The 10,141-nt window shown below is 48.2% G+C and overlaps 1 protein-coding gene across 3 annotated transcripts in view; it reads left to right on the forward strand.

The window, feature by feature from the left end:
- Positions 1-7,979, forward strand: part of LOC143126305 (teneurin-3) — a 133,263-nt gene extending 125,284 nt beyond the window's left edge. For all 3 annotated transcript variants that reach the window (XM_076288197.1, XM_076288198.1, XM_076288199.1), the window contains 7 exons: positions 160-1,040; positions 1,285-1,460; positions 2,017-2,252; positions 4,047-4,343; positions 4,550-6,161; positions 6,523-6,653; positions 7,008-7,979. In XM_076288197.1, coding sequence (XP_076144312.1) covers positions 160-1,040; positions 1,285-1,460; positions 2,017-2,252; positions 4,047-4,343; positions 4,550-6,161; positions 6,523-6,653; positions 7,008-7,769 — 4,095 coding nt within the window. In that variant the 3' untranslated portion in view covers positions 7,770-7,979. The remainder of the gene's footprint in view (positions 1-159; positions 1,041-1,284; positions 1,461-2,016; positions 2,253-4,046; positions 4,344-4,549; positions 6,162-6,522; positions 6,654-7,007) is intronic.
- Positions 7,980-10,141: the final 2,162 nt, after the last annotated feature.

Here is a 10,141-nt window from a genome sequence, read left to right on the forward strand (position 1 = left end):
GTGTGTGTGTGTGTGTGTGTGTGTGTGTGTGTGTGTGAGTGTATTTACATTTAAGTATGTATGTGTGTCTATGCATGAATGACTATGTACTGTATGTGTGTGTGTGTGATGTGCATGTGTGTTTTGCGTGTTTATTTATCTCCTCTCATCATGTTCCAGGTTGTGTTAGAGTGGCCTACTGACCTGGCCATCAACCCCGTGGATAACTCCCTGTACGTGCTGGATGGGAACTTGGTGCTGCGTGTGTTCGAGGGCGGTCAGACCAGCGTGGTGGCGGGGCGGCCGCTGCACTGCCCAGGACCCCTGCAGAGCCAGCGGCCCACGGAGATCCAGCTGGCCAGCCACACGGCCCTGGACAGCCCGAGTGCCATCGCTGTGTCCTACGCCGGTGAGCTCTTCATCGCCGAGACTGACGAGAAGAAGATGAGCCGCATCCAACGCGTGTCGGCCGACGGCGAGATCACCCACCTGGCCGGGGCGCCGTCCGAGTGCGACTGCCGGAATGACGTGAACTGCGACTGCTACCTGACCGGCGACGGCTACGCCAAGGACGCGCGGCTCAACGGGCCGTCGTCCATCGTGGCTGCGCCCGACGGTACCCTGTACGTGGCCGACCTCGGAAACATCCGGATCAGAGCCATCGGGCGGACCCGCCCGCCGGTCAACGCCGCCGGCCTGTACGAGGTGGCGTCTCCCGAGTCGGAAGAACTCTATCTGTTCAGCGCCAACGGGACACACCGCCACACGCTCAACCTCGTCATGGGCGACTACAAGTACAACTTCACCTACGACAACGAGGGCGGCCTCAGCGGAGTGACCGACTGCCACGGCAACACGCTCCGCATCAGACGTGATGCCGGCCAAGTGCCCGTCCGGCTCATCGCCCCCGACAACCAGGTGATCTGGATGGCTGTGGACGCAAAGGACCATCTGAAGTCCCTCACAGCACAGGGGCACGAGCTCGTCCAGTTCACATACCATGGCGACAGCGGCCTCTTGGCCACTAAGACCATCGCCAACGGCTGGACCACATTCTATGAGTAAGTGCTATGTGTTGTGATGGAGCACTTTTGAAATGCCCACTTAAAAATGGACCCCTAAAAATGGAGTGCAGGTCAAGTAAACTACAGCAAACTACAGCTAACATCTCACCTCTTAGTTTTTAGTTCCATGATTCCATGGTGTTTGTATTGGGCCACACATAAAGGACTTAATATAGCTGACAGGACGATTAAAGTGTCAGTGTTTTGTGGTCCAGTGTAACACACGTGTTGTCCTGTGCAGGTATGATGTGGAGGGAAAGCTCTACAACGTCACTTTTCCCTCCGGTGTTGTCACTAATCTCCGTGGCGACATGGAGACAGATTTCACTGTCACCTTGACAACCTCTGGCCAGGAGGACGATGCCAGCATCGCCGCCAACCACACGTCCATTCAGGCAGTTTTCACTTTGTCTCAGGGTAGGTCCAGACACACACACACACACACACACACACACACACACACACACACACACACACACACACACACACACACACCTATTCAGGCAGTGTAACACTGTCTCAGGATGAGCAACCCTTTAATATCTCTTAGTCTTTAAATCAAAATCAAACTTTTAAAGTGAGCATGTTTGTTTGGTTGCTTATTTTGCTGTTGATATTGCTGTTGTTGACGATGAAAGTACATTTTATTTATTTTTTTTTAAAACCTCCCTAGAGTGTATAAATGATACATATAAAACCACTCATTTAATGTTTGGGAAGAAAGCCAGTGCTACTGTTGTTACTGCCTCAAATGTTCTTTTGAATTCAAGTATGCATTATTCTCCTGAAAAAAAACACAAAAAAAGCATAAGCATTTTGGTTGCCTCGAAGCTTTAAATGAACATACACGGTGCACAAAGACAATATTGAATAAGTCTACACTAACTCTTTTTGTTTCTGTCTGGATGCCAGCATAGTATTGTCCAGTAGCTGTTCCCTGTGGTGAACGAGTGTCTTCTCTAATGTCCTGCAGACCAACTGAGGAACAGCTACGTGCTGGGCTATGACCGATCCCTGAGGATCCTCTACGCCAACGGCATGGACTCCCACTATCAGACCGAGCCCCACATATTGGCCGGCCCGTCCTGTCCAATTGTGGCACGCCGGAACATGACGCTGCCCAGCGAGAGTGGGCAGAATCTGGTGGAGTGGCGCTTCCGGAAGGAACAGTCGAGGGCAAAGGTCACAGTGTTTGGACGAAAACTACGGGTCAGTTTTTAAATGTTTTTAAACACATACTTTCCCTTGTCTATCTCTTGCTCAAGTCATGATTTCTGGAGCTACACACATACCAACACACCCTCTCTCTCTCACATACATATACACACACACGCACACACACACACACACACACACACACACACACACGCGCACGCACACACACACACATACACACACATACAAGCACACACACACACACACATGCACACACACACGCACACACACACACACGTACACACACACACACACGCGCACGCGCACGCGCACGCACGCACGCACGCACGCACGCACGCACGCACACACACACACACACACACACACACAGACACACGCACACACACACACACACACACACACACACACACACGCATTCTCTAACTATGGACCACATCCATACACTTCCATAATCAGCCCCTGTGGTCTGAACAGACCAATAGTGACTAAGGAACTGGACGAGTAGCCACAACAGAGGGGTTCCATTCCCAGCTGTCACGTTATACCCTTGAGCCATGTTGCTCCAGGAAGACTAGCCCTGCTATTGGTATCTGTAATCTGCTGGATAAAAGGGTCAGCTAAATACATACATAAACAAATCTACTATAAAGCTAGATATCTCATATCTAACATACTGCATATGGTCTATTTCAGCTAACATGTTTCCCATACTCTTTTCACAAGTGCCTGAATAAAAGTTTCAGCTGCAAGATTTAAGACCTTGAAGCAACGCCAGGGTGACTTTCAGCCTAATGAAGTTCTTCAAAGCCACAGTTAATCTATTTCATCAGCTCCAGAGCTTTAGAGGAAGCAGCACCCACCTACATAGAGTTACTCTTGCCTTTTGTTCTGTCATAGATACACATGCAATTGCACAAGCTAGATACACTACAAAACCTGTTTTGTTTCTTATGCATGCACACACACGATTCATACACATATTTATTACTTATTCATGTTTTGTATAGTTTGTTTGTGCTGGCGAGAGAAACATATTTTCACATTGAAAAGTGAAGTAAAGGAAATGTTGCACATACATCTCTTTTACAAGTGTTCAGATGTAACATTCCTTCGCTGTGTTTTTGTGCTGTCTCTATGAACCAAGCAATGTTGACAAAATGCTGTCTCTCTGTCATTATTAGTGTAATTATTAAATTATAAAATTTGTTGGTATCTTTTCATGAAGAAAGAAAAACACTCATTTTTTCTTTGAAAAAAATTGAAACTGACTAAAGTAATCAGCATTCATAATTGTTTATTCCATGTTTAATGCAAATTGACTTCGATTTTGACTCTTCATTCAACAGCATACATCACATAATAAAACAAATGAAAATGCCATTGGAATGATGGTAGCCTTTACTTATTAGTATGCCATCCAGTTGTCTCACAGCTTCTGCCACATGTCGAAAATATTTTCTCGAAAAGTCTTTTAGAGTTGCGGTCGGGCAACACTTTCCTTTGATTTTCCTGTTCCAACCTGCAGGGTGACTACTTTTCTCCTTTAAATTGGCTGAATAACTGAATACAAGATCAAATAGATCTTTAATATAATTAACATTAAACAACACTATAATCCAATAATTTATAATTTTATCTTCTTTTTCGGGGTACCAACAACTCTCTCCGGGCCATTTTAGAATATCTACGTAAAATAAAAGGTCCCAAAAAAGGTCCCAACAAATTTAGCCCCAACTGTACTTGATTAGTAATAATTTACTCAGTGAGTTTGGGACCATTTCTCCTAATGCACAATAACAACATTACTATCATCGTCCATGACAACAGGTGAATGGCCGTAACATTCTGTCAGTGGACTATGACCGCCTACTGCGGACGGAGAGGATCTATGATGACCACCGCAAATTCCTGCTGAAGATTCTGTACGACGCGGCCGGCCAGCCCGTGCTGTGGACGCCCAGCAGTAAACTGCTGCCCGTCAACATCACCCGCACCAGCGGCGGGCTCATCAGCGCCCTCCAGTGGGGATCTGAGGCAGAGCGAGTGGAGTACGACAACCAGGGACGGCTCGTCACTAGAGAGTTCCCCGATGGCAAGACCTGGACCTACACCTACATGGAGCAGGTGAGAACTGACCAGTTCCATAACAAAAGCATGACTGTATGAATTGTAACGGTGTATCTTGGCAATCCGTGGTAGCTGAATATAAAAGTGAGGTTTATCTATCCAGTGAATATTCTCAGTAGCAATAAACCACATTAGTGTTCATTAGAGATGTTATGAATCAGGACGCGTCTTGTCCTACTGACGTCCTTTCTGTTTCATGGCAGGCCGTGGTGCTGCTCTTGGCCAGCCAGAGGCAGTATGTGTTTGAGTACGACTCCCACGGACTCCTGTCCGGCGTCACCATGCCCAGTCTGGCGCGCTACACCATGCACACGGTCCGCTCTCTCGGGTACTACAGCAACCTCTACCACCCGCCCGAGAGCAACGCCTCCGTCGCCATCGACTACCGGGAGGACGGACTCCTCTTACGAGTGGCCCATCACGGAACGGGCCGGCGGATCTTGTACCGGTACCGGTGGCAGAACAAACTGTCGGAGGTTCTGTACGACAGCACGAAAGTCACCTTCACTTTCGATGAGACGGTCGGCGTGTTGAAAACCATAAACCTGCAGAACGAGGCGTTCATCTGCACTATCCGCTACAGACAGCTGGGGGCGCTAGTGGACCGGCAGATTTACCGCTTCAACGAGGACGGCATGGTGAACGCGCGCTTCGACTACGCCTACGATGGGAGCCTCCGGGTGGCCAGTGTCCAAGGAGTCATCAACGAGACGCCACTTCCGATTGACCTCTACCAGTACGACGACATCTCTGGAAAGCTGGAACAATTTGGCAAGTTCGGGGTGATCTACTACGACATTAACCAGATCATTTCCACCTCGGTCATGACCTACAGCAAGCACTTCGATGGCCACGGGCGGATCAAAGAGATACAGTACGAGGTGTTCCGGACGGTCATGTATTGGATCGCCTTCCAGTACGACGCCGCGGGCCGAGTCATGAAGAAGGAGATGAAGATCGGGCCGTACGCCAACTCCACCAAGTACACCTTCGAGTATGACGTGGACGGCCAGCTGCAGGTGGCGTCTCTGAACGACCGGGTGTCGTGGCGCTACAGCTACGACCTGAACGGGAACCTGCACCTGATGAACCCCGGCAACAGCCCCCGACTGACTCCTCTCCGCTACGACCTCCGTGACCACATCACGCGCCTGGGTGACCTCCAGTACCAGCTGGACGAGGACGGCTTCCTGCGCCAGCGAGGCTCCGACGTCTTCGAGTACAACTCCAAGGGCCTCCTGGAGCGCGTCTACAGCAAGTCGCTGGGCTGGAGCGTCCGTTACCGCTACGACGGCCTCGGCCGACGCGTCTCCTCCAAGAGCAGCCTCGGTCGGCACCTGCAGTATTTCTACGCTGACCTGACCTACCCGAGCCGCATCACACACGTGTACAACCACACGAGCCTGGAGATCACCTCGCTCTACTACGACCTGCAGGGACACCTGTTCGCCATGGAGATGAGCAGCGGGAAAGAGTTCTACATCGCCTGTGACAACACGGGCACGCCGCTGGCTGTCTTCAGCAGCGAGGGCCTCCTCCTGAAGCAGGTGCAGTACACGGCCTACGGCGAGGTGCACCTGGACTCCAACCCCGACCTGCCACTCCCACTGGGTTTCCATGGCGGCCTGTACGACCCCCTCACCAAGCTGGTCCACTTCGGCGAGCGGGACTTTGACATCATGGCAGGCCGCTGGACCACCCCTTGTCCTACTGCTTTCAAAGACTTGGGGAAGGACCCCCGGCCTTTCAACCTGTACATGTTCCGGAACAACGACCCCATTAGTAAAGGTCACAATGTGCGGGAGTATGTCACAGGTATGACAGCATTTCCCCATATGTGAACTTAAACAACATATAACTCAATTCTATTTGATGGAAATGGGTAACTCTTTACTGAGGCCCACAGAGCCTTAACACGATCATAAAGATTCAAGTTCAGTACATCTTTTGTTGAACAATTACCAAACATCACCTTAACCAAATCCAGCCTCTAACCTCAACCATAATTATAAGAGTGTCAACATGTGAGCATCTATAGATAGTCTGTGGGTCTCTGACTATCCGAGTCAAACCAAATTCAGTTCTGATTATGATGCATAATGATCCATTTGTTTAATATTCATGAACCAGATTTTTATTTTTCATGAATGTATTCATCATCTCATCTTTATTTCAGATGTAAACACCTGGCTGGTAACCTTTGGCTTTCACCTGCACAACACCATACCTGGTTTTCCTGCCCCCAAGTTTGACATCAACAATCCGTCATATGAACTAATGAAGAGCCAGCTTTGGGACGACCTCCCAGTTAGTATCCCACAGTGTCCTGCTTGATTTATATGTTCTAAGTTAGCATAGCATGATGATGGCTATTACATTAACATGTTGTAGAATACAGTATGAAACTACTTGTAGAGCAATACAGATATGCATATCAAAATCAAACTTGGAAAAAAATCAAAAAGAAAAGTTAAATCATGTTATCAGATGGTATTTTAATGTGAAGTAAATAGGCGAAGAAGCACTTTGATAATTCATAAACTCTTGTCAGCAGAAAATGAAAAGCTTTCTGAAAAGAGCAGACCTCTGTAATATCTCTTAGAGGGACATGTGGGAGCATCCTAATGAATGCTTAACACGGTCATGTCCTGTTCTTCACAGCCTATCTTTGGGATGCAGCAGGACGTGTCCAGGCAAGCTGAGGCCTTCCTCTCGTTCAAGCGCCTGCCTGAGATCCAGTTTGGACCGGCCCCGCACACAGAGAGGCCATGGCTGTGGTTCGCCCCGAGCGCATCACTAATCGGCCGCGGTGTCATGTTGGCCGTTAGCCGAGGCCGAGCCGTGGTGACACGCACACTCAGTACCACCAGCGAGGATTGTGTCCAGCTGGCCACCGTGCTCAATGGCGCCATCTACCTGCAGGACCTGCACTACATGCTGGACGGCTGCGACACGCACCACTTTGTGAAGCCGGGCTCGGCGGACACCGACCTGGCCGTGCTGCAGCTCACCAGTGGCAAACGGTCGCTGGAGAACGGCGTCAACGTGACCGTGTGGCAGTCGACGGCCGTGGCGTCGGGGGGCGGCCGCACGCGCCGCCTGGTGGACGTGGAGCTGCGGAGCGGCGGGCTGGCGCTGCACCTACGCTACGGCACCACGCAGGACGAGGAGCGCGAGCGCATCCTGGAGCTGGCCCGCCAGAGGGCGCTGGTGAGCGCATGGGCCCGGGAGCAGCAGAGGGTGCGGGACGGAGAGGAAGGCGCCCGCCTGTGGAGCGAGGGCGAGAAGAGGCAGCTGCTGAGCGGGGGCAAGGTCCCGGGGTACGACGGCTACTACGTCCTCTCTGTGGAGCAGCACCCAGAGCTAGCCGACAGCACCAACAACATCCAGTTCCTCCGGCAAAACGAGATCGGAAAGAGGTAACATACAGTACCCCTTCTGCTTTCTCTAGACAAAACCACCTGAGACTTCAACCCTGAGGTAACACATGATCGCTGAAAGCAGAGGATGCTGTGAGTTTTGTTCTAGTTACAGCAACGGACAAAAACAGTCCGCTGACGTGGCAAGAGCAGAGAGAAGTGGACCATTTCTCTGCTTTCGAGAACTGTTGAGCACAGTTCTGCTTTGAAATCAGACTGCTAACATGTGAGCAAGACTTTCTAGCTGGAGGGGAGATTAGGGGGTGCCAAGTGGACCTAGGACTAATGACCCCTGCTGTAAATTGGGTGCAATAACACGGTAACGGTGGGAACAGCAAATAGTCGTGATTAGGTTCGTCCTGTGTAAAGATGGCTGGTGTGACATGCAGCACAACACTTTGGAGATCATTTTTACACGAAGGGACGTGCAAGTCAGCAAATATTGAGCAACGCTGTGCGTTGTGCCACAATGTATACTCTGTAATTGTATGAAGCCTTACTAAGGCAAGCGTCTCTACAGCACAACTCCATAAGCCTGAGTCACCACCGTCACAAGCAAACTAATGTACAGTGAAAATATTTTATAAGATAGATTCTATCTTGTCTATTTATTTGTCTATTTATTTGTTTGTCCATTTGTTTAGTTAGTTTGTATAAGCATAGTAGTCATTTGAAAATATCAGAAACATACATGGGCATGAGCAAAAGACTTACAGTATCACTCCCATCTGAGTGTAACAGAGTTGGAAGGCATAAAAAAAAACTTTAGTCTGTATCTGAGAGTATGAATTGTATGAAATTGTCACTTTGTATCTGCTTTGTAAATGTGTGTTTCTAAAGCGTTGAGATCCAGGTGAAATAGATTCCCAACCATAAGTCTACCGTGGAAAAAAAAACATACAACCACTACCACCATCTACAATAAACACAACAACAGTTACTAGTGTTTTATTTAGTCTTGGGTTTATGAGGACCAAACGAACATATGTTCCTGAATCACTAAATATTCTGTCAACTGACAGTGATATTGAGACGGTTCAGCGTTCGATTGATGAAGAAGAAGCAAGCTCCTTAGCACAGACGATAATGGGAATGGAAATCTAGCAGTGCTTGTCTAAGAATTAAATAGAATTCTTCATCACATAATGGTCACAGTGGCAGTCATTTTATGTTAAGTATTTATACTTTATCAATAAAAAGTGAAACAGTCAAACCCTCCGCATTGCACATTTATTCTACAATTCAACATGTTGGAACTCACGTTTTTAATTTGATTTATTTTGTTAAATCAATGATCTATGAAAAAGTGATTTTCCCCCAGTTTCACATGACAACACAAGAAACAAAATAACAACAATTTAGCTTCGAGCTGTTTACCCTGAATTATTAATGCCCCAGATGTGAAGGGGAATTGAATTTTCACAAATGTTTGTCTCCAGTGTGTGAGAAACCACAGTGTGTTGGAATATTAAGGGTAATTCCAGAGTGTGTGTTTGGCGTGGACCATTTTCAGGAATGGCTCGAGTGGAACAGAGAACAATGCCTCAATTATTCTGTCAGGCAAATGATTCAATCATTATCTAATTCTATTATTGCTTGACTTCCGTATCTTTTCAGTCTAAAGCGACCCCCGCTGAGCACCAGGGTTTGTGGCTCTCTTCTTTGGATTTCTTTCTGGATCTGGATAGATAGTTTTTCTACCCTGCTAACATACCTCCACCTAGGGTAATGGATTTCTCCAAAGAAGAAAATAAAACAAACACGAAAAATATTGAAATGCTAAATAGCAAAACAGAAGGGAGAGTGGAGTCTGTGTGTTCTGTGTATTTACCAGACAGGTAGTGTAATATGTGGATAAACTACCGTAGACATGTACACATTCTCTAAAATGTCAATCTTGTTCACCTCCAGACTCTAAACTCTGTGTCAGGGGAATCTGTCATGTCCGGTGAGGGGCCTCATACTCCGTGGGCAATGAGAAACACAATCACACTGACAAGCAAATTAATTCACATCCATTGTGCGTTGTATGTACATTGTGTTTGTGCACATTGTTAGTGCATGTTGATGTTCAGTGTTTACACAAATGCTAAGCGCTGCGGTCATCCCCCTGAGGGCCTTCCTGTGGCCAGAGACTGCCCTCCTGATTAACCCAGTATTCCTTGCACGGGCGCGTAATGAAATGGAAATCCCATTCCACGCGACAGACGGGGTGTGCTGTGTGGAGATGGAGAGACTGTGTTTCTGTGTAAGAAGAGGAAAAGGGACAAATGTGTCCTACTTGGATTTAGTGTGAAGCCTTGCAGCCCTACGATGTAAATAGGCCAGTGTGGCCAATAGGCCAGATCCAGCATTGGCTACTCCGGACATACGATT

The sequence above is a fragment of the Alosa pseudoharengus genome, unplaced genomic scaffold (genome assembly GCF_046254945.1).
Source record: "Alosa pseudoharengus isolate Yale_2024_CS ecotype anadromous, Long Island Sound unplaced genomic scaffold, YU_APseudo_1.1 YU_APseudo_1.1_scf_16, whole genome shotgun sequence".
NCBI classification, from domain to species: domain Eukaryota; kingdom Metazoa; phylum Chordata; class Actinopteri; order Clupeiformes; family Clupeidae; genus Alosa; species Alosa pseudoharengus.